Source organism: Cololabis saira, chromosome 16 (genome assembly GCF_033807715.1).
Source record: "Cololabis saira isolate AMF1-May2022 chromosome 16, fColSai1.1, whole genome shotgun sequence".
Classification (NCBI taxonomy): Eukaryota; Metazoa; Chordata; class Actinopteri; order Beloniformes; family Belonidae; genus Cololabis; species Cololabis saira.
In genome coordinates, this window is record NC_084602.1 from 3,537,764 (window position 1) to 3,562,594 (window position 24,831).

General features: G+C 43.5%; 1 protein-coding gene across 1 annotated transcript in view; it reads left to right on the forward strand.

Annotated features, from left to right (window-relative positions):
- The first annotated feature begins 17,715 nt into the window (after positions 1-17,715).
- Positions 17,716-24,831, forward strand: part of syne2b (spectrin repeat containing, nuclear envelope 2b) — a 258,903-nt gene continuing 251,787 nt past the window's right edge. The window contains exon 1 of the mRNA XM_061744277.1: positions 17,716-17,826. Coding sequence (XP_061600261.1) covers positions 17,739-17,826 — 88 coding nt within the window. The 5' untranslated portion in view covers positions 17,716-17,738. The remainder of the gene's footprint in view (positions 17,827-24,831) is intronic.

A 24,831-nucleotide genomic window follows, 5' to 3' on the forward strand; every position in this document is an offset into this window, starting at 1 on the left:
TCTGTAGTTTTTGGGGTTAGTTAGTGGTAGCTTAGCTTAGACTGTGATCGGATCTCGAGATTTGGGTCGATTGCTGCTCGTGTTTTGGTCGGCTCCGTGTCGGTTTCATGTTTCGTTTGTGGTTTTTGTTGCAGATTTCCAGTGCTTGACGTGTGCCTCCGTGTGTTCTTGCTTCCTGGTTTAGCAGTGGATGTCACCTCCACCACCCCCCCCCACCCCCCCCCCCCCCCCCCCCCCCCACCCCCCCAAAAAAAAAAAAAATCTCACTGGGTTTGTATGTGCATATATATGTATCTGTATGCGTATGTATGCGTATATATATATATATATGTTGAATATAGTAATAATGCACATGTATATGCCTTAGGTTTGTACCGGCATGGTATTAACCATTGATATGTGGGCAGACAAGGTAGAAAAAAAAAAAGCTTAATGTTGACTAACATGCACTTGTTGAGTCCAGACCTTGGTCCCAGGTGACGGACACCGGTGCCAACATGGAGGAGGGGGTGTGTGCGCTGAACCCTGACTTATTTCTATATTTAGTGTCCCAGTGAGCTTTCACTGGGCCCTGCCGTCGCTGGCGTCTCCGGTTACAGTCTGTCCCGTCCTGGACCCCTGCAAAGTCCAGATCTGCCAAGCAGCTTCAGGTTCCGTCTTCAACAACTACAACAGTAAAGGAGCCGCTGGAGTTCATTACTGCCTGGACCTCTTGTCTGCAACCCCGCCCCCCCCCAACCCTCCAAGACCAAGACCAAGTCTTCTCCTGCATGTAAGTACAACATATGTTTTGTATTTTTATTTATTTGTTCTGTGGTATAAAAAAGAAATCAGAAACGTAAGCGTGGTAGTGCAGCTGTAACAATCTCATCGCTGGTTTGTAGTTACGAAATGTACCAAACTCCAAACCTGGTTAGTTCTGATATTCCTGCCATCTCCAGTGCAGCCTTTCATCAAACTTCTTAAACCTGCAAGGAACCTGCTTGTTATCCACCTTGTTCAAAAGTCCTCTGGTCCTCCTCAAGGACTCATTATATCTCTGGAACTGATCTAAAAGCAGCGGTGCGTGTTCCACGTGTTCCCTGCTGCTATTCTTGGGACCTGTAAGCTTCATAACAGTAACACTATTTCACATTCCTGCAATCAAAGTGAGAGCACTTACTTCCACTTGATGATACACAGCAGTGACACGATAACATGTTAAATGCTGTGAAAACGTTGCTGTAAATGGGTTTCAAATGATCATCGTCGTATTTCTTTATCAATGAGGACTTAATAAGAACAAATGTCTGGCTTGGTGGTTTATTCTTGGAAACAGTCAGTTTTATGACGTGCACATTTTTTTGTTCCTTTCTCATGTTGTCAAACATCTCACAGATATAATAATCTAGGAAACGATTATTAAATCTTTTTGTGTTTTTAAAAATAATTGTTTTCTTTTGTGAATGTTTTAACATTTGATCCTTTACTTTAACTCAATACGACCTGTTGACTTTCAAACCTGGAGCGATGCACACATTTTCATTTTTCAACTCAAAGAAACTTTTTATAACAACAAGGCAAGGCAAGTTTATTTGTATAGCACAATTCAACACAAGGTAATTCAACGTGCTTTACATCAACATTAAAAGCAGCAAGACACAATTAAAACGTAAAACATATCAAACCATTCAAAAGTTATGAGCAGTTTAATGATTGATACATGGAGCAGTGGTGAGTTCGGTATGGGCACGTTAAATTTACAGAGACTGTTGTAAATGACATTGAGGGGTTGAAGATGTGATTCATAAGTGTTCTATCTTCTAAGATATGACAATAAAACATGGAAGTTATTTGTTCTGATTGCCTGAACAGAGAAGAGAGAGAAAGCCTCTCAGCTGGGCTATTGTTGGATCTCCCAGGGTGCGTTTATGAAGTTTCCGTGTGACAGGTTCTGCAACAATAACTGTTGATTTATTGTTCATGCTGAGACAGAGAGTACACACATCTGCTATAAGTCATTTCAACAGCTCTGGTGACTGTGGTTTGTGTGTAGCGCTGGCCGAGCTAAGACACGGCCAATGGGAAGAAAACCTCTGAGCACTGAGAGTTGTTAAGCTGTAAAGGTCTGACGGAGTGTAACAGCTGGTAAACTGTTGCTTCACACCATTACAGACCAGTCCTACCCTGTAGTGTTTTTAATCACATAGTTCCCATTTATATTATATACATTATATTCTCATTCTTTACAAAAAAAATTGATGTTTATACTTTGGAAAATAAACCAAGGCCTAACGTACAACATTTAGTACGTTAATAACCCTTGTACTGTCTTCAGGTCAAAATGACCTTCTTTCCTCCTGCTCTCTCCTTCCTTCTCCCTTCCTCTTTTCTCCTTTCCTCTCTCCCTTCCTTCCTTCCTTCCTTCCTTCCTTCCTTCCTTCCTTCCTTCCTTCCTTCCTTCCTTCCTTCCTTCCTTCCTTCCTCCCTCCCTTCCTCTTATTTTTTCCCTTTTTTCCTTCTTTCCTCCTTCTCTCTCCTTCCTTCTTCCCTTCCTCTTTTCGCCCTTCCTTCCTTGTTTTCTCCCTTCCTTCCTTCCTTCCTTCCTTCCTTCCTTCCTTCCTTCCTTCCTTCCTTCCTTCCTTCCTTCCTTCCTTCCTTCCTTCCTTCCTTCCTTCCTTCCTTTCTTCCTTCCTTCCTTCCTTCCTTCCTTCCTTCCTTCCTTCCTTCCTTCCTTCCTCCATTCCTTCTTTTCTCCCTTCCTTCCTTCTTTCTTTCCTTCTTTTCATCCTTCCTTCCTTCTTTCCTCTCTTCTTCTCTTCCTCCTTCCTTGACCCGAAGACAGCACAAGGGTTAACAATGAGACACTTTGAAAGGTTTCCAGTGAAGGTGAAGTCGGCCAAGATAAACTTTGACAGAAGTCTCATAATAGCAGAGAACAACATTGTTACCTTTAATGTAGATTATTGTCTAAACTGGTTAGTGTCATTGATTATATCAATCCTCTTTTGTCAGGTGTCTCATGGTGTAAATCCTAGACATAAATGAATGGGTTTCACCGGTCGGATCAGATCTTTGTGGTCCCACTGTGTTCACATTAGATGATTTTTTGTTGGCGGATGTGTAGCATGAATGAAGCATGAATTTAAGATTCAAAAATATAACATTTGTTTTGTAATTTGTATTTGAGCATAGAAAAATGTGTGGAATATCAGGAACTTCAGTACTTTCTGTTTTGTTACAAGAAGAGATAACTGAGACGAACGATGCTCGCAGCGTCTGAATCGTTCAGAATTTGTGGGGGCAAATCACAAGAAGATATCTAGGCACATGTCAGTAACCTACGGTGGCCGACAAGGGCCAAACGCACTGCAACGGCCTAATGTGTCTCAGTTAAGGAAAACGGCTTCAAGTACAGAAACGATTCAAATTCACAAACTGCTCTCTCTACATCCCGTGTGTCTGTCCATTGAGCTGTTACGCTGAGAGCGCCCCCTGCAGGTTTGGAGCACTTCCGGTTGTAGTGACCGGTTATGAAGCATTTTTCTTTTGAAGATGGTTTCTGGTTTTATATCGTTTTGTGCTTTGCATCGTTTTTCTATTTGCAGCACGTTTGATGATGCTGCATTTGTCTTTGTTTTTTTGCAGCACGTTTTTTCATTTGCACCACGTTCCTCTTTTTGTACCTCGTTTTGAGTTTGTGAATTTGAATGGTTTCTGTACTTGAAGCTGTTTTCCTTAACTGAGACGCATTAGGCCGTTGCAGTCCCTTGTTGGCCACCGTAGTAACCTATAACACCATTGTTGAATTATCACAAAAGTTGAAGTGCTCTTTGGCATCTTTTTAGAATGTTAAAATTTACTTCTACATGTATTTATCATACATGTGATAGTTTCTTTTGATACATCTCCCAGAAAGGTACTTTGATAAATATTTTTGCCCATCCCTTTTCTTTAACATCCGTGTTTAACTGTTCGTTGTAAAGAATTATGGGCTGTGGCAAATCTGGTTCCTCCTGGCTGATAATATCCAGAAATTCAAGGCCGGTTTTAGGGGTGGGCTGTGCCCACCCAAACGTGCGTCCTGCCCACCCAATCAAAGTTATGGGGATCCTTTATTTTTTTACAATTTTATTTTTCTATAAATATAAAAAATATCACAAAATATATGTACCGGAAACGCCTCTCTCCATCCCGGTCCATGCCGTGCAGGCTCTGGAGCCACCAGCCTGCCGCGGGACCTTTTAAATCAACGCAGAGCCTATGCCGTAGGGTACGATTGATTGATAATAAAAAAAAGCAAAAAAAATAAAAGCAAAAAAAAAAAAGCAAAAAATATAAAATAAATGCAGCCTCAACAGGGCACAAACCAGTGTCCTATTTGTGCCGGTATTCTGCCATTTTTTTGCTGCTTTGTCAAAAATGCTACCTAATGGTTTTCTACCTTTGTAGAGCTACTATTTTACTGTGTTTTATTCCCTAAACCAGTTCCTTTCCCTCCAAGTGGTCCTTGTCTCTTGCCAGGCCGTCAATCTAAATAAGAATGTTCTTAATGACCTGCCTGGTTAAATAAAGGCCGATGATTGAATGAATATCAAATAAAGCGATATAATTGGTTTTTTTTCTCTTTATCGTATAATGTTCACAATGTGTAATGCAATTCATGTCATGGGTCATGTATTTTGAAGGATCAAATACTCAACATCCCATATTATCCATTTAACATCGTGCAAGAAATGATTGGCGTGGAAACCAAACTTTGAAAATCGACTGTGCGCATGCGTAGAACCACAAAGTAGCATTTCTCGGCAGGTAGCAAGGATTGGCAGAACACCGGTCCCAAGCCCGGGTAAATGCAGAGGGAAGTGTCAGGAAGGGCAATTGGGTTAGCATACTGTGGAGAAGATAGATGAACTGATATGATGATAGCATAGTTTTCTATGCACAGGTTTGCCCCCCCAAAAATGTTTTGCATCGCCCACCCTACATTTCAGTCTCCCCACCTTAAGCCGGGCATACACTGTGCGATTATCGGCTCGTTTTGAGCCGATTTTCCAGTCGGGCGACTTTTTTTTGATCGGGCCCGATTTTGACCCAATCGTTGGGTTGTGCCTCGTGCAGTGTACGTGGGGTAACGACGAGAGATTAACACCTCACGACGAGCTCCCGATCACAAATCGTGAGGTCGCAAGAAAATCAAGCGTGTTTGAAATCCTGGTCGCTCCTCGTGAAGGAATCGCACAGTTGAAGCAGTGCTGCGACCCGATTTGCCTCATCCTTTCGCAGAGAGCATGCGCAATATCTGATGTCACGTCAAAAACTATTATTTGTAGTTTAAGTGTTGCAAATTCACATTACAAATCATGTTTTAATAGTAAAAAAAGACCGCATTTCCACGTACGGTGCGGGTCGCCGCGTACCCTGCGCCGTAGGCTCTGAGTTGGTGTAACGTGGAACCATAAATCAGCCTTACGGCGTACCCTGCACCGTAGGCTCTGCGTTGGTGTAACGCGGAACCATAAATCAGCCTTTTAGTGTGTGCGCTGTCTGCTGTTCGTAACACCTCTTTTTTCTCTTCTCATTTTGCTGGGACGCCGGGTTCCTCCGCTGAGACACAACTTTTGCGGTATGCGTTCTTTGTTGTGTCTAAAAATGATGCCAGTGCCTGCCCAATCAGAAACGGTACGGATATTTTGGGATTTTTTAAATATATATATATAAAAAAATTAAATTATAAAAAAATAAAAGATCCCCATAACCTTTGATTGGGTGGGCAGGACGTTTGGGTGGACACAGCCCACCCCAGCCCCAAAACCGACCTCAACTTCCAGTACACAGAGGTCCGACGGGAGGATTATGATCGTATAGTGTGAGCAGACGGGTCGCATCCGAGCATAGGCTCGTACAGTGTGAGACCATAAATCGTGGGCTGTGAACTTTTGAACTCCGCGATCTAGTCGTGCAGTGTGAGATGGGGCAGTCTCAAACGATTTAAAATATCGCACAGTGTATGCTCAGCTTTAGTGGGCCTCGCTAAATCCGGCCCTGTCCAGAATTCTGAAATTTCTACATGTATCTGTTCATACAGTGATATGCACGTGTAGACAGTAAGGGAGCAGACAACCCTAATACAGCTCAGCGAGGAGATCACTTCTGTGTGTCAGCATCGGTAATAAAACACAAATAGCTTATGTGTTTCAGCAGTTAATGGACTTTGGTGCATGTCGCCCAAATTAGCTTCATGAACTGCAACTTAAGTTCTAAAAGACACACCAGCAAAAATTGTGAAGTTCGTATCATTATTGAGACTAAAAACATTATCTGCGCTAGCATAAGCTGAAATGCTGCAGCAAGAGAAGCGCCTGCTCAAAAAAACGTAAGTCAGATTTCCTGGGGGCACGGTGGTGCAGCCGGTAGTGCAGCCGTCTCACAGCAAGAAGGTCCTGGGTTCGATTCCCGCCGGGGACGCTTTGGGCGCTGAAGTGCATGTTAGTTCCCCCATGACCCATGACGTCAGTGCCCACACCCTGGGTGGGGTTGGCGAAAGGATCTTTCTGTGTGGAGTTTGTATGTTCTCCCCGTGTTCCCCTAGCAAATAGTAGCAAATGGGAGCTTCCCTCACAAAGACATGCACACAGTCCTGAGTTATACATGCCCCCTCTGGCCAACCGGGGCGCCAGATGGGGTGGGGAGGATCCGGTCGGAATAACGTGATCCTTCCACGCGCTACGTCCGGCCGGAGAAACCCCACCCTGTCTGGTGAAAAGATGCGGCCTGCTCACTCCTCAGGTTAAGGAGGAGACCTGAGCTCAGTGCAGGGCCCTCCCGGGGTTGGTAGAGGATGGCAATGCACAGGACTGTTAGGTAGGAGCACTGGGTGATAAAATGGGGAAAAAACTGGGATAAAAATATAAAAAAAAAAAAAAAAAAAGTCAGATAGATTTCCCTTCTGGGGATGAGTGGTGAAGGAGTATAAATGGTGCTGTTTATAAGGAATGACAGAGCAGACTTTCCTTCTAGAGGAAGTTTAGGTCCTTCAGCGTTTGAAACAACATGTTGAATATCTTCTATAAATCTGTCATGGAGAAGACAATAACATCTGCAGTTGGGGAGCAGAATCAGAACCAGAGACTTAAAGAAACTAAACAAACGGATACAGAAGGTTCTGGGGATGGTTCTGGGGATGGTTCTGGAGCCTCTGGAGCTATTTGTGCAAAGGGGGATCGCCTACTTCATAAAATGAAGAAGATCGTGGACAACCCTGAACTTCCTTGTTCAGACTTTTAAAGGAAATTGTTCAGACCTTTGCAGGAAATTGGTCAGATCTTTACAGGAGTCTGAAATTGTTCAGACCTTTGCAGGAAATTGGTCAGATCTTTACAGGAGACCCTTCAGACTTCTACAGGAGATCCTTCGGGACATCCTTCGGACCGCTACAAGAAATTGTTCTGACCTTTACAAGAGATCCTTTGGACAGCTACAGGGGCGCAGGCAGGTGGAAGCAGCAGCGGGATGACCGGGGGTGGGGGGGGCCGCAGGTCAGCACGCAGCTCTCGAAGCTCCGGCCTGCAAACATGCACAAAAGAGAAAAAAGGGGGCCAGCACAAGAAACTACAGGAACGATGGACAAAAATGATGGCTATGAGATACTTATAATAAATTAAAATGGAAATGGAGAAGAGAAGAAGGGAAAAGGAGAGGAGAAGAAGTGTGAGAGGCACTGCCCAGTGGATCATGTTGGTGCCATGAAAATGTAAGAGTAAAAAGTACAGATAATTGCGTGAAAATGTAAGGAGTAGAAGTAAAAAGTAATCTGAAAAATAATTACTCCAGTGAAGTATAGATTAGGGATGCAAATTATCGATTATTTCATTAATTGACAGTTGATAACCTTATCGATCGATCATCGATTAGTTGATAAGCGGCGTTTTTCCCCCATCTGAGATACAAACATAATTTATTTTGCTTATATAAAATACAAAGGACATTTTAATGTATTCCTTGATCAAATATTTATTTGATACAAAAGTAACAAAAATACATTTTTTTACCACAAGGAATATAATATAAAGTGCACTTCAAGGCTATTAGTAGTAGCAGCAGCCATAATAGTGTAATTTGTGTCAAGCAAATTTTAAGTTCTAGTTACGTTTTAAGTTAGAGTTTTGGCAGTGTTCAAAATAAAATGATGAGACCTGCTGTATTGGAGCACATTTTCTTTTAGTTAAAACTGTAGCGGGGACAGATGTTTAGAGAAACCTATGTATGTACCGGGTGAAGGCTGATTTATGGTTCCGCGTTACAACAACGCAGAGCCTACGCCGTAGGCTACGGCGGCGGCTCTGCGTCGATTTAAGGCGGAACCATAATTCAGGCTTTAGGGGAGCATATCGGAGAACAACCAGAAGAATATAGAGTGGATTAAAAATAAAAGTTAAGCACTGAGCTACATGTGTCTCCCGTCTGGGCCATTGCAGACTCATTGCCTGAGCAAGATGTTACTAAAACCAAACATATCCGCCGTCTCTTTCTTCTAACTTTATGTGCGCGGACCAGCGCGTTGTGTTGTCCGGGCGTAATACCAGCTGGTGAAATTAAACGAAAAAAATAAATAAATAAATAAATAAATAGATTAATTGTAATCGTTAATTTTAATCGGGTAATTTCATAACGGCAATTAATCGAAAATCAAATAATTGTTAACATCCCTAGTATAGATAACCAAAATTTCTATTTAAGTAAGGTAACGAAGTATATGTACTTCGTTACTTGACACCTCTGCTGCATACAGCATGTAGACGGTGTGTTGACAGCAGTAACAACGCACATATGTACACCAGTTGAATTGGTTCAGTCAACTTTTACAGTTCTGGTGGGAAGAAAACTTACAGCTAGAAACTCCTGGAGCTAACCCCCTAAAGCTTGAGAGCTAAGTTCTACAGTTTAAAGGCAATTTTAGCAAATACTGGCCAAACGTCTGTATGCTGTTGACTTTGAAGGAAATAATAATAAAAACATCTTTGAAGATTAGATCTACCGTTTTAACCCTTGTACTGTCTTTGGGTCAAAATGACCCAATTCTCCTGTTCCTTCTTTCCTCCTGCTCTCTCCTTCCTTCCTTCTTTCCTCCCTTCCTTCCTTCTTTTCTCCCCTCGTACATTATTTCCTTGTTTTCTCCTTTCCTTCTTTTCTTCCTTCCTTCTTCTTTCCCTTCCTTCCGTCTTTTCTCCATTCCTTCCTTCCTTCCTTCTTTCCTCTGTTCTTTCCTTCCTTCCTTCTTTTCTCCCTTCCTTCCTTATTTCCTTATTTTTTCCCTTCCTTCCCTTTCCCTTCCTCCTTCATTCTTTTCTCCCTCCCTTCCTTCTTTTTTCCCTTCCTTCTTTCTTTCCTCCCTTCTTTCCTTCCTTCCTTCTTTTCTCCCTCCCTTCCTTCTTTTTTCCCTTCCTTCTTTCTTTCCTCCCTTCTTTCCTTCCTTCCTTCTTTCCTTCCTTCCTTCCTTATTTTCTCCCTTCCTTCCTTCTTTTCTCCATTCCTTCCTTCCTTCTTTCCTCTCTTCTTTCCTTCCTTCCTTCTTTCCTCCCTTCTTTCCTCCCTTCCTTCCTTTCTCCCTTCTTTCTTCCCTTCCTTCTTTTCTTTCTTCCTTCCTTCCTTCTTTCTTCCCTTCCTTCCTTCTTTTCTTTCTTCCTTCCTTCCTTCTTTCCTCCCTTCCTTCTTTTCACCCTTCCTTCCATCCTTCTTTTCCTTCCTTCCTTCTTTCCTCCCTTCCTTCCTTCTTTTCTTTCTTCCTTCCTTCCTTCTTTCCTCCCTTCCTTCTTTTCACCCTTCCTTCCATCCTTCTTTTCTACCTTCTTTCCTTCCTTCTTTCCTCCCTTCTTCCCTTCCTCCCTCCTTGACCCGAAGAAAGCACAAGGGTTAAGTATGAATAAAAACACAAAGGTTTTGTGAACCCTAGGGTATGACATGGAGAGAAGAAGGAGAATAAAGAGGAACTAGGTTCCTTAAGTTCTGGACTTATTGGAAGTCAGGTGACTGGTGTGACATGTGGCATGTCCCCCCTCACATGCTGCTGCTGCTGCAAATAATTGTGTGTGGTTTGATTGAAATGGAGAAGAACTACATTCAAAGAGGTTATACATGTTAACACTTACCCCACCCCCCAGTTTTTTTTCCACAACAGCATGTTTTCCATTTCACTGCTTCGTTTCCACAATTAGACTGACCGCAGAGAATCGTGACTTTGACTCAGGAAAGCTGTGTCATGCTCCCTCCTGCACTTTCACCACACTACGGCCTTGTTTTGTCACTTGTCAGGGGGGATGGTGGATTTTATCATATGGGGACAGATAATTTGTGCTGATTACAAATAATATAATATATTACAAATAATAGCAGTGACCAAAACAGCTGCAGAAATACTGCAGGAATGACATAGCAGCAGTTAAATGCAGCCTTCTGTAAGCTTTAAATATCCACTGGGCTTACATCAAATACATCAAAACACAACAATAAAAAACACTTTTCTGAACTTATCAATATGACTCTGTCCTTCACAGGATAAGTAAAATGGATCACTGCAAAAACTCAAAATCTTATCAAGAATATTTGTCTTGCAAATCTCATTACACTTAAAACAAGACTAATCACTGGAAAAAAACAACAATTTTCACCTGTTCTACCTGTTCACCAGTAGATTTTCACTTGAAATAAGTAGAAAAATCTGCCAGTGGAACAATATTTTTTTGCTTATAATAAGAAGATAAATCTTGTCCCACTGGCAGATTTTCCTACTTATTTCAAGTGAAAATTTACTTGAAACAGGTGAAAATGGTCAAATAAGTTATTTTTCTGGTGATGACTCTAAATGTTGAAATAGCAGTAAAACCACATTCATTGATGAAATGACATAAGGGATGGAAAGGGGGGATGGCAGTTTTACAGGGGGGATGATTTGGACCGTTTTTACTACAGGAGGGATGTCATCCCCCCTCATCCCCCCTCAACTCCAGTACTGGTTATGTCTAACTGGTTTTTCCTTCTTCTCTTCGCAGCAGGATAATAAAACTTTATGTGTAAAGATGGTCAGAAAAGAGTAGTTGAAAATCTTCACACATTGAGGGAGAAACTCTTATTATTGGGTTTTATCTTTTTGTAAAGATTTTTTATTTAACTTTTCGTGCCCGAGTTTATGTGTCTCATGATGTGTGAGTGACTGGTCCTTTGCTACCGACATGTACATCAGTTAAGCTAAGTGCTTCCTTGGTGCAAGAATGAAAACGTCCACATTTAAGAGTTTGGAGTGCTGCTGAGTTGTTGTCGTTAAGATCGTTAAAACACGTACAGGACTGTCTCAGAAAATTAGAATATTGTGATAAAGTTCTTTATTTTCTGTAATGCATTTAAAAAAACGAAAATGTCATACATTCTGGATTCATTACAAATCAACTGAAATATTACAAGCCTTTTATTATTTTAATATTGCTGATTATGGCTTACAGTTTAAGATTAAGATTCCCAGAATATTCTAATTTTTTGAGATAGGATATTTGAGTTTTCTTAAGCTGTAAGCCATGATCAGCAATATTAAAATAATAAAAGGCTTGCAATATTTCAGTTGATTTGTAATGAATCCAGAATGTATGACATTTTTGTTTTTGTATTTGCATTACAGAAAATCACAACTTTCTAATTTTCTGAGACAGTCCTGTACATGTGTGTGTGCACGCATGTACCTACATACAACACATCCAGCGCCCTGACTTTGCCCAGGCCGCCTCTCTGGCCTCCCTGCCACACTGCTCAGCAGCTGCCTTGCTGCAGCCTCGGCATAGCTCACATACTGAGCTATAGTGGTCTGACGGCTGGACCCGCCCCCTCCCCATAGGCACACTCTGCCCTTCACTGGGGTTTGATAAGAACGTATGTTGTTCAAGTGAGTTTTGTTGTTGGAAACGGCATGTTCTTATTGGTGTAGTAGTGCACCTGCGTAAACAGCAGCACGTGAGTAACCTTTGACCTACCGGCTCATTATTTGTTTTCTTATATTTAGGGCCCGAGCACTGACAGTGAAGGCCCTATTGTATATGTAGGAATTGTTATTTTCCTTCTGACGAAAGGAGGGCCTTTTCCCCCCCCCTAAACGTGCCCCAAAAGTCACCAAATTTTGCACGCTAGCCAGGCCTGGCGAAAAATTTGATATTTATTGGTTTGCATTAATGGGTGTGGCGAAATGGCTCAACAGCACCCCCTAGAAAAATTTGTGCCTCAAGGCCCACAATACGGTTTGATGTACATGCACGAAAATCAGTACACACCTGTATCATGTTGCAACTCTTGGCGCCATGGCCGAAACCGAACAGGAAGTCGGCCATTTTGAATTAATCGTGTCATTTTGGCGCAATTTATGCCATTCCTTCGGCAGTTAATACGGCCCGAACCGTATCGTGAACCCAGATGTGTTATACATCAAAATGTGCGTCTCCATCCTGCAACAACACACATTACTTTTCTCTTTCAAAAGCTTTGCCCTGGCGGCGCTAGACGCCAAGACGCGCGCCCCCCCTTCATCTGATTGGTCCATATTTGATAGTTCCCCAAAAGTCACCAAATTTTGCACGCAAGCCAGGCCTGGCGATAAATTTGATATTTCATGGTTTGCATTAATGGCCTAATGGCTCAACAGCGCCCCCTAGAAAACTTTTCTCTGCCATAACTTTTGAATGGTTTGACATAAAGGGGGGACCTTTATATGACATAAGGGGGGACCCTCCTGTTTATGTTCATGTTCTGGATCTCTGGAAAGTGTCTAGAGATCCAGATCTGTTGTATTAGACGCTATATAAATAAAATAAAAAAAATAAAAAAATAAAGAGTCGTGGGTGGTGTCATCGGACATGGTTTTGCATCCCTTGACCATAATTGGTGTGAATTAGCCCTGCCACTTCTTCTGATTGGTCGATATTTCATAGTTCCTATTTTCTGCCATAACTTTTGAATGGTTTGACATAAAGAGTCGTGCGTGGTGTCATCGGACTTAGTTTTGAGTCCTTGACCTTAATTGCTGCAAATTGCACGCGCGAGGGCTCGTTCATCGCTGCTTGCAGCTTTAATTTGTCTTATTTTGTGTTGTGTGTAAATGGTTTATATACTGTAGTATTTATCTGTTTTTCAGCACCGACTGATGGCACGTTTAATTTCATTGTTATATAGCAACGGCTAATAATCGATAGCCCTATATCTATAGGCAATTAAAAAAATTAATCTAATTAATTACAGTATTTATAATTAATTCATCTAATTAATCACATTTTAATCTCATATTTGCTAAAGGTTCCCAAATAAAGAATTTGAATTCTAGGACATTACAAAATTGCAGTGCATGACTAATCAATTGAATACACAAGACACGCGCAGCCCAGCATTTAGGCGGATTTATGGTTCCGCGTTACACCAACGCAGAGCCTACGGCATAACTGCGCGTCGCCACGTACCCTACGCCGTATGGTACGGCGTAGGTTCTGCGTCGATTTAACGCGGAACCATAATTCAGGCTTTTCTGGTATCTGACACCACCACCCTCCTCCGTACCGAGTGAGCGCGTCTTCAGTGAAGTTTCAGACATCTATGAGAAAAAAAGAAACCGTCTCACTGGAGAGCATGCAGAACAACTCTGCTTTCTGCACCACAACCTTGTGCTTCTTAACTGGGAGTATTGAACCTGACTTGTGGTGTTCTTTGACTTATTGTTTACACTTTACACAGTTTGAGTTACAGTATGAAGATTCCTCTTATTTAAGTTCTCCCATGCAGCTTTGTTTTTATTTATCATTATTGAGGAATGCTGGTGTAAAGAAGAGGGATGGGGGGGGGATTGCATCTAATGTGATCATTTACTGAAATACTGCATTTTCTTTTTGTATTAAGAATGTTCTAGTTAAAGCAACAAATTGCTCACCATTCATTTAAATGAATTCTTGTATTGAAATTTGTTATCTCCCAAAAAGGTAAAAAAGGGTAATAATCGTATCGGCTGATATCGGCTATCGGTCTTTTTGATTTCCCCCTAATCGGTGATTGAAATAATCGAAAAAAAGGCTGATCGGTCGGACACTACTGCAGGCATGTCTTAGGGACATCAAGGACTGGATGTCCAGAAATTTCTTGCTTTTAAATTCAGATAAAACAGGGGTTATCATTCTTGGTCCAGAGCATTTTAGGAAGGGATTAGATGGTGTTGCGATGGCTTCCAGTGCAACTGTGAGAAACCTTGGTGTTGTTTTTAATCAGGATTTGTCGTTTAGATTAGGAAAATCCTCTCTCAGAGTGATGCAGAAAAACTAGTTCATGCGTTTGTATCTTCTAGACTAGATTACTGTAATGTGTTATTAGCAGGATGTCCAAGTAATTTGCTGAATAGGCTCCAGCTGATCCAAAATGCAGCAGCGCGAGTGCTGTCAGCAATCAGCAGGAGAGACCACGTCTCTCCAGTGTTAGCATCGCTCCATTGGCTACCTGTAAAATATAGAATACAATTAAAAATGTTATTACTTGCATATAAAGCCCAAAACGGCTTAGCTCCGCATTATTTGCAAGACCTGATAGTGCCTTATGTTCCTGGCAGAGCTCTCCATTCTCGGAGTGCAGGTTTACTCATAGTTCCTAGAGTATCTAAATGTAGATTTGGAGGGCGGGCGTTCTGCTATCAGGCACCATTACTATGGAACCAACTTCCAATCTGGGTTAAGGAGGCTAACACCACCTCCATCTTTAAAACTAAACTTAAAACCTTTCTGTTTAGTAAAGCCTATAGTTAGTGTTTAGTAAACCTCTAGCTGGTGTTGGTAAATCTCTAGGTAGTGTAAACTCTAGTGTGTTAGAGTCAGTAGTCATAGTTGCAGCTATAGAACAAGACTATAATAGTTAGTCTCGAATATTTTAGGGGCATTACAAGTTAAATTCATTATTATAGCTTCGTGGTAGATATGCTGCTATAGGCCTATGCTGCAGGGGGGCACCAACATGATCTAACCCTTCTTCTCCTCTCCTCTTCCCTTCCTCTATTCTCCATTTCCATTTTTATTTATTATAAGTATCTCATAGCTATCATTTTTGTCCATCGCTCCTATAGTTTCTTGTGCTGGCCCCCCTCTTTTTCTCTTTTGTGCATGTTTGCAGGCCGGAGCTTCGGGAGCTGGGTGCTGACCTGCGTTACCGGTACCCCCGCCCCCCCCCGGTCATCCCGCTGCTGCTTCCACCTGCCTGTGCCCCCCTCGTTCTCGTTTATTTTATTCTCACACATAGAGCTGCTTTGGCCTTAGGCTCTCCGTTTGAAACACTTTAAAGAGGTCTCGGCATATTTCACTCTTACCGCTGCTGCGGCTCCCGGACTGTTACGTAATCTTTACCTGGGAGTCTGAAAGGGAGCCAGGCGTGTTGACATTATTAAATACGTAGACGGGCCATGTAAGTGGTACCCTTCCTGCCCTCAAGCATGTGGTGCTTGTTGTCATTGTTCGTTCTTGCTTACTAGACCAGTTTCTCTGGTTTGCTTTGTTCTTATGAATCCGTCTAAATTAGTTTGATCCCTTGTCGCCTGGCATTAGTTCATGCGAATGCAAGCCAGCTGATACGCTGCATTCTCGTGATCATACCAATAGTAAAGTAGAAGTCAGATCAAAGGTGAAAGCTTATGATCTGAGTGAAACCTCATCTTTCTGGTTCAGTTACATGAACCGCCAGCATTTGACCTCGTCCCACATGTGTCCTGACCTGCTGGTTCCACCTAGCTGGTTTATTTCAGACCCACTCACCTGTCCTCACCTTTCCTCTTAATCTGCCGCGTCAATCATGCTTCCGATCAGCAGAGGAAGACATGCTGGTTAAATCAAAGGCGTCTCGGTAGGTTCCCACAGTGATTTGTCTTGACTGGCATGCTTGGAGATATTTCTAAATGTCACACATTTTTCTCAGTTCACACATTTTTCTCTGTTCACTCACTCGCGTCTCTGAGCGAGAAGGAACAAGACAAAACACAGCCCAACGGTTAAAGTGCTTTATCACACTCTGAGTAAGCACCGGCAGCGTTTCATGGCTGTGTGCAACGTGGTCACCTCCCCCTGGGGGTGTTTTAGGAGTGCTCCGTTGTGTTTCAGGGATTTTGACTGTTGAAAGTGCAAAAAAAAAAACTAAATCTGTTTGTTTGTTGGGGTGTCATTCTCGTTGCTTTTTGACATACCCTTTTTGTTTTATTCTGCATGTCTGTTACACCCCTGGCCACCCCCTGGTGGCGCCACTGCATGGGGGCCTTCCATGCCAGGAGCTTGGTCTGCCTGCTGGGGGGGGGTCCAGGCCTGGATAGTTGGGGGTCCTGCTGTCCTGGTCTGGATAGTTGGGGGTCCTGCTCCAGGGCCTGGATAGTTGGGGGTCCTGCTGTCCAGGCCTGGATAGTTGGGGGTCCTGCTCCAGGGCCTGGATAGTTGGAGGTCCTGCTGTCCTGGCCTGGATAGTTGGGGGTCCTGCTGTCCAGGCCTGGATAGTTGGGGGTCCTGCTCCAGGGCCTGGATAGTTGGGGGTCCTGCTCCAGGGCCTGGATAGTTGGGGGTCCTGCTCCAGGGCCTGGATAATTGGGGGTCCTGCTCCAGGCCTGGATAGTTGGGGGTCCTGCTCCAGGGCCTGGATAGTTGGGGGTCCTGCTCCAGGCCTGGATAGTTGGGGGTCCTGCTCCAGGGCCTGGATAGTTGGGGGTCTTGCTCCAGGGCCTGGATAGTTGGGGGTCCTGCTGTCCAGGCCTGGATAGTTGGAGGTCCTGCTGTCCTGGCCTGGATAGTTGGGGGTCTTGCTCCAGGGCCTGGATAGTTGGGGGTCCTGCTGTCCAGGCCTGGATAGTTGGGGTTCCTGCTCCAGGGCCTGGATAGTTGGGGGTCCTGCTCCAGGGCCTGGATAGTTGGGGGTCCTGCTCCAGGGCCTGGATAGTTGGAGGTCCTGCTGTCCTGGCCTGGATAGTTGGGGGTCCTGCTTTCCTGGCCTGGATAGTTGGGGGTCCTGATGTCCTGGCCTGGGTAGTTGGGGGTCCTGCTGTCCTGGCCTAGATAGTTGGGGGTCCTGCTGTCCTGGCCTGGATAGTTGGGGGTCCTGCTGTCCTGGCCTGGGTAGTTGGGGGTCCTGCTGTCCTGGCCTGGATAGTTGGGGGTCCTGCTTTCCTGGCCTGGATAGTTGGGGGTCCTGATGTCCTGGCCTGGGTAGTTGGGGGTCCTGCTGTCCTGGCCTAGATAGTTGGGGGTCCTGCTGTCCTGGCCTGGATAGTTGGGGGTCCTGCTGTCCTGGCCTGGGTAGTTGGGGGTCCTGCTGTCCTGGCCTGGATAGTTGGGGGTCCTGCTTTCCTGGCCTGGATAGTTGGGGGTCCTGCTGTCCTGGCCTGGATAGTTGGGGGTCTTGCTGTCCTGGCCTGGATAGTTGGGGGTCCTGCTTTCCTGGCCTGGATAGTTGGGGGTCCTGCTGTCCTGGCCTGGATAGTTGGGGGTCTTGCTGTCCTGGCCTGGATAGTTGGGGGTCCTGCTCCAGAGTTTATGGCCGTGGTGTGGGCCCCTCTCTGATTGTTTCTTTTCTCTTTTTAATGTAAAGCACTTTGTGTTGCATTTTATCTGCATGAAAGGTGCTATATACATTTTTAAAAAGTTTAAAGTTTATCTGTGCAACGCTGACTCTACTTCCGATGTATCTTCCACAGCGGTGCCATGCAGCCAGGGGTCCTTTGATAAGAAAAGATGTCATCAGACCTTCACTCCGGAGATGGCGCGGCGGAGGGGGGGTTCATCCCCCTGGACATTGACAACGTCCACATGCTGCTTCAGGGTCAGTCTCACTTGATCCACAGCAAAGAATTCTTATCAAAATCAGCAAGGTTGAACTAATACTGGTTAATGTGGGTCTTTTATATGTAAATGAGCTACACACTCGATTTCAAGAATAATGGGAATGTTTTCTGAACTGCAACGAAAACGTACCGTAACTGTTTACTTTGTTTTGGGCTCTGCCTAATTCTCACTGGTACTGTCTTCCTGTGTTGGTTCTTTTCAAAGTGCCTCGAGGCGACATTGTTCTGGAAAGGACCATACAGACAATCCTGTTTGAATCGAATGTAATTGACTTTAGCTGAATTGAATTGAGCAAAGCTGTGGCTTGGTGGATAGTGTTGTGTAGCGAGAAGGTTCCTGGTTTGACTCCCAGGGGTTCCCTATGTTATGTGTTGTTGTTCTTTTTTGTGATCAAGTTTTTTCTTACCTCGTGCTACCGGGGGTCACCAGACAGGACAGAGGACATGGCATTTTGTGGAGAAATCGTGGTTCTTTTATTTGCACACAGACGAGTACCGGCACACTGCTCTGTGTCATCCTTCTCAGCAGAACCCTTTGCTGGTGTGCAGCCGCTCTTTAAATAGCCAGGCAGGGTGGAGAGATTGCTTGGGCACAGGTGTGCCCAATCAGCTGAACCAGGCGCCACCTGTGTGCTGGTCCCCCGCAGACCACGCCCAATCCTCCACCCTGCTACACATAGTTACAAAGATTATATGCATACACAATCGTACATTTCTTTACATTGTTGCAGGCATTGCAGCTTAGATAACTGGGCTGTTTCCCCACCCCTACCTCCCCTACCCCTCTGGCTTGCTCCCTGCCCCTCCCCTTGCTGGCTTAGAGAATCTGTTGGTATCTAAACATAGGTTCATTGGGTATACCCCTTGCCTTTTGCCTAAAGAGAGCTCCAGCAGACCTCTGTGACCCTCAACAGGAACAAAAAAGTTCACCCTAACCGTAAAGGCTGAATTATGGTTTTGCGTTAAATCAACGCAGAGCCTACGCCGTAGCCTGACCTGCACCTCCCAAAAAATATAACTATGTGTCGAGGCGACGCAGACCCAACGCAGACCGAGAGGGCTGTGATTGGATTGCTTGGTAGCAACACATTTCCGGTTCTCTCTCTCATTGTTCACTGTGACTGGAAAAGCCGGAAGCTAAACAAAGAACCAACTAGAGACGACGATAACAATAAAATTGTTGTAATTCAGCCACATTGGAGGGTTTTCGAGCATGAATCGCCTTTTTCTTTTCTCCGGAAAAGAACGCAACCGCCTAGCGCTCTGGGGGGGTATTGCACCGCGGAGAAATGGAGTGACGGAGAAGTTTTCTCCACAGTTTCTGTCTCTGCACAGAACTGTCATAAAATTACTTGTTTCCAAGGTCTCGGAACCATAGCTGAAAATTTGCCAAATTTTTAATTTGGCATTGACCAGAGGGGGGGGGGCGGGATGACCCCCTCTGGTCATCCCGCTGCTGCTTCCACCTGTCTGCTGTGCTGCTGACGTCCCCGACTCCCCCAGTCTGGCAGGAGGGTCCCCCCTTATGAGCCTGGTCCTGCTCAAGGTTTCTTCCTCCTAAAGGGGAGTTTTTCCTTGCCACTGTTTGGCTTAAGGCTTTTCTCCCACTATGGGAGTTTTTACCTGCCATTGTTTATATAATAATTGCTCGGGGGTTTATGTTTATGTTTATGTTTATGTTTATGTTCATGTTCTGGATCTCTGGAAAGCGTCTAGAGACAACATCTGTTGTATTAGACGCTATACAAATAAAATTGAATTGAATTGAATTGTTTCCGAAACTCCCTGTAATAAACTAAAAAGCCAGACTTCATCTAAAATATTTCAATGGTAATACACCATCCGGACTGGTGATCGGCTGGGCACCAGTCGGGCCCCACCAGTCAGGATCCACAAGCCATACATGCGAAGGCACATTCAATGTGAAAGCGATGTGCACATGCTCAGCAGGACTAACGTGGTAACGGTGGAAATATTTTATTAATTGAACGATAGACTTGGACAGACGATGTGTAACGCCACCTACATCTTTACTGAAGAGCGGCTTTGGACCCTCAGGGTTGCCGTCGGGTCAGGACTGCCGTCGGGTCAGGACTGCCGTCGGGTCAGGACTGCCGTCGGGTCAGGGCTGTCGTCGGGTCAGTTAGGAACTCCAGTCTTTACCTCCAAAACGATGATGTGCGAAAGGCTGCTGCACCCAGTGTTTTATCTTTCTGAAAAAGGAGCTCAATCATCTTGCAGAAACATTGTTAGACAGTGCGTTTACAGGGGAAGTTTAATTCTTCTTTAATTCTGTATTTTATTAAATTTTTTTTTTAAATTGTATATTCTTTTTATCCTCTTTAATTCAGAATTAAAATGAAATCCGATTTAAAATGAGTAAAAATTACCATGTAAACACCTAATTCCGAATGAAAATGGCCATTCCGAGTTAAACTTAATTCCTAAGTAAGTGGCTGGTTTATTCCGATTTTAAATCTGAATAGAATAATTCCGCGATCATGTTTACAGTCATTCCTCTTTAAATTAATTCTGGCCTTTCTGCGCTGCTCGTTCACTCGCCCGTCTGTCTCCATGACGCTTATATTCCGCGCTGGGCTGGTTTTCCAAACAAAGTTTCAAGATGCAGCAGCAGTAAACGCTGGTCAAGAGCAGAGAACATTTATTTAATAAATAGTTTGGAGGACCTGGAAATAATTAAAAGAACACATGGAAACAGGAAACATAAAAATGGTGAGCTTTTCAAAGTTGTAGCGGCTAAGTTTGTTTTTCTTCCGGTAGACGTAACTTCTGGTCCGCCCCCCTATCCAATCAGAACCTTCCCAACCCCCAGACCTTAAAAAGAATTGGAGAAAGCTGATCAAATGTGTTTTCCATGTAAACTCAAAGGAAAATAGTTCAATTCTGAATTATTTAATTCTGAATAATTAATTCAGAATTAAAAAACATCATGTAACCGTGGCCATTGTCTGAAAGACACAAGAGCCCCGACACATGTTATCTGAATCAGAGCATAAGTTGCTCTAAAACCTGAACATACCTCTAAGCCCGCTCCCCGGGTGCCGTTCATATGGCAGCCCACTGCTCTCTAGTCTCTAGAGATGGGTTAAATGCAGAGACACCAAATTCCACCAGCCTGGCTGTGTGGTCATTAATATATAAAAAAAAATAAAAATAAAAAAAATAAGCAATGAGGCCTCTTCACTGGATGTGTTGTATAACTGTTTCCTTTGCAGTGACTTCCTCCTAAGGAATATAAAGTTCAAGTTCAAGTTGACTTTATTCGTACCCGTAGGTAAATCTGTTTTTCAGTAGATGGGAGAAGCTTCTCACACGCAATCTTTACAGTCATTAATTTGACACAGGACAAATGCAGGGAACAGGTTTACGACGGCACAAGACAGACATGGCAGGTTCTCACGACGCTCACTGAACAGGATAAAAGTAGATGTTGCCCACAAGGCAAAGAACAATAAATAGAGGTAAAACCAAGGGCAGGGTTTCTAATAAATAGAAATAAATAAGTTAAAAGCAGGATAGTATGGAAGCGTATTGCATTCACTTAAAAAAAAAATCTCCTCTGTTTTTCTGAATTAACGAGATAATTATCTCAGAATTCCGAGAAAAGTTTTAATAAAAAAAAAACAGACTGCTCTGTTTCCAACCTGCGAGAAGCTCTCACATGAACTACATGGAGTAGCCTACGGTTGCTGCTGCTAATAACCCTCCAAAAGTGCTCTATGATTTCAAGAATGGGGTTAATACAGGTATGACAGGCGGAACATTCAATTCAATTCCATTTCAATTCAATTCAATTTTATTTATATAGCATTTAATACAACACAAGTTGTCTCCGGGTGCTTTCCAGAGACCCAGAACATAAACCCCCGAGCAATTATTACATAAACAATGGCAGGTAAAAACTCCCCTAATGGGAGAAAAGCCTTAAGCCAAACAGTGGCAAGAAAAACTCCCCTTTAGGAGGGAAGAAACCTTGAGCAGGACCAGGCTCATAAGGGGGGACCCTCCTGCCGAAGACCAGACTGGGGGTGTCGGGGACGTCAGCAGCCCAGCAGGCAGGTGGAAGCAGCAACGGGATGAGCAGGGGGTGGGGACCGCGGGCAGGTGGAAGCAGCAACGGGATGACCGGAGGGGGCGGGGGGGGCGCAGGCAGGTGGAAGCAGCAACGGGATGACCAGGGGTGGGGACCGCAGGCCAGCACGCAGCTCCCGAAGCTCCGGCCCAATCAGCAAGCCCCAGGTTGGGGTTCAGGGTCGGGGAAAGGTTGAGAAGGGGCAGGGCCAGGGAGAGGAGTCTTGACGGACAAATCTCTCCCCCACCTGCCCGGACCGTTACCCTGCCCCCCTTACTCCCACACTGCAGGATCCGGTGTTGTGCATTCAGACATGCTCTTCACCACCAGCAGAGGATGCTGCACCATGTACAAAAGAGAAAAAAAGAAAAGGGGGGCCAGCACAAGAAACTACAGGAGCGATGGACAAAAATGATAGCTATGAAATACTTATAATAAATAAAAATGGAAATGGAGAAGAGAGGAAGGGAAGAGGAGAGGAGAAGAAGGGTGAGAGGCACCGCCCAGTGAATCATGTCGGTGCCCCCCTGCAGCATAGGCCTATAGCAGCATATCTACCACCAAGCTATATTTGAGACTAACTATTAGAGTCTTGTTCTATAGCTGCAACTATGACTACTGACTCTAACACACTAGAGTTTACACTACCTAGAGATTTACCAACACCAGCTAGAGGTTTACTAAACACTAACTATAGGCTTTACTAAACAGAAAGGTTTTAAGTTTAGTTTTACAGGTGGAGGTGGTGTCAGCCTCCTTAACCAGGATTGGAAGTTGGTTCCATAGTAATGGTGCCTGATAGCAGAACGTCCGAAATCCAAGGTTTCTACCTATTTTGTTGGTGTTGTTGTTTAGCTCAAGTGGCATAATGTGTTAAAGCGGCTGCAGGAAGACTAGTTTGCTCTACATCATGTTTGGGCAGGTCTCAGATCTTTGCACCAGTAACCTACTGAAGAAGGCGTGGCTCAGACACCCACCTGCTTTCCTGCAGGCTAGAGAACTCTCAGCTGGTTAGATCACTTCTGAGCGGCGCTGCATACGGAGCTTTCCTTTCTAGGAGTCGTGGCAACCATGTACTCCGAGTCGGCGCGTTAAACCATGTGCTTACATGATGAAGAAGTTTTGTTTGAAGGAATATTGAAACAGTTTTCACATGCAGCAACGTTCCTCCTCATTCAGCATGAGTTGTTCCATCAAGCGTGAGTATTTACATTTGTTCCCTCCTGTTGTTGATATTACTGGTGTAGAATAAAAGCAGTCATTATAGACACGGTTGTCAATTATGAAATATGTTTAAGCAGCAGAGTAAAGGTGGATATTCTCATCATCTATAAGTCAAGGGTCAAACTGGACTGATAAGATATGACCCTCATTTTTAGCTCAGTTATGTTGCTGAGAGCCAAAGTGTCTCTCGCTGTGGAGCTCCATCAAAACACAGACTGAGTATTAGGTTGAAGATTTTAAGTCTCTTTTAAAGCTCCATTAAAACTGTTTGCATCCCTATTTCTACAGTATATGAGCTTTAATCGTTACTGTGAGACTTGTTCAGGCAGCACAGGGACTAGATCTGTGTGTTTTATTGCCAAAGTGAACGTGATCAGACCTCCGGGGTCTCCTGAAGTAATTTAAAGCAGTATTTTGATGAAGGTTTTTTTTTTTTTTTTTTTTTTTTTGTAGAATGTATTAAAGGATAGCCCCTTGAGATGTAACAGTACAATAAAACATACAACATTACTATATATTACATTACAATACAAACATACATGACATAAAACAAACACAGACATCTTGCTCACCCTCCCACACACAAACCCTACACACATAAGTCTAGTTACAAAATAGACTAATTGAATAACCGGAACAATGAAACAATTATAACATAACAGAGAGGAAAAAAGGAAAATAGAAAAAAAGGACAAAAAATACATAAATAAATTAAAAACATAGGCAATTTGTTTTAAGATGAGAGTATAATGACAACTTAAAATAATGAAAAGAGGTAATAGAACGCAAAAAGAGAGGAAGATTATGCCAATCTGATGGAGCTTTAAAATAAAATTATCTTTTACCAGCCTCTTTTAAAATTCTAGGAACAAAGAAAAAAGGAAAATTCATATGTCTGAGTGAGTATGGAGAGTTATATAGAATCATGAGGTCTTTTAAATATGGAGGACAGTGAAAATAAACACATTTAAAAAGGAAGTGAAGCCAGTGAAACTGCCGTCTATATTTGGGTTGAAACCAGTTCAATGAATCAAACATAAAACAATGACGTTTTCAAAGGACAACGTAACACAAATCTACATCATGAATTAAATAATACAGTCAGAGGTTTAAGATGGGAATCTGGAGTATTTTGATAAACAATATCTGCATAATCAACAAGTGGTAGTATGAGTTGAGAAATGAACCTTTTTCTGACAGGAAGTGTGAAACAGTTAATTGAACGGTAAAGTGAAGTCAGGGTTTTTACACATCCTGTTTTATTTTGAAGCCCGTGTCTTTGTGTTTAAGTCCTGGTTTGACCTTCATGTTTCCCATCGGCCCTGATCGTCTGCACTTGTGTATCGTTAGTATAAATCTGCTGTTCTGTCCATTTCTGCTGCTTCGTCGAAAAAAGCTACCGCCGCATTTTTTTTTTTTTTTTAAGATTTTTTTTGGGCTCTAGTGGCCCTTTATTCAAGCTGCAGATATGAAAGGGGTAGAGAGAGAGATCGGGGATGACATGCAGCAAAGGTGCGCAGGCCGGGATTCGAACCTGCGACCGCTGCAGGAGGACTGTAGCCTCAGTATATGAGCCGCTGCTTAACCCACTGCACCACCGAGCGGCCCATGGTTTTCTACCTTTGTAGAGCTACAATTTTACTGTGTTTTACTCCCTAAACCACTT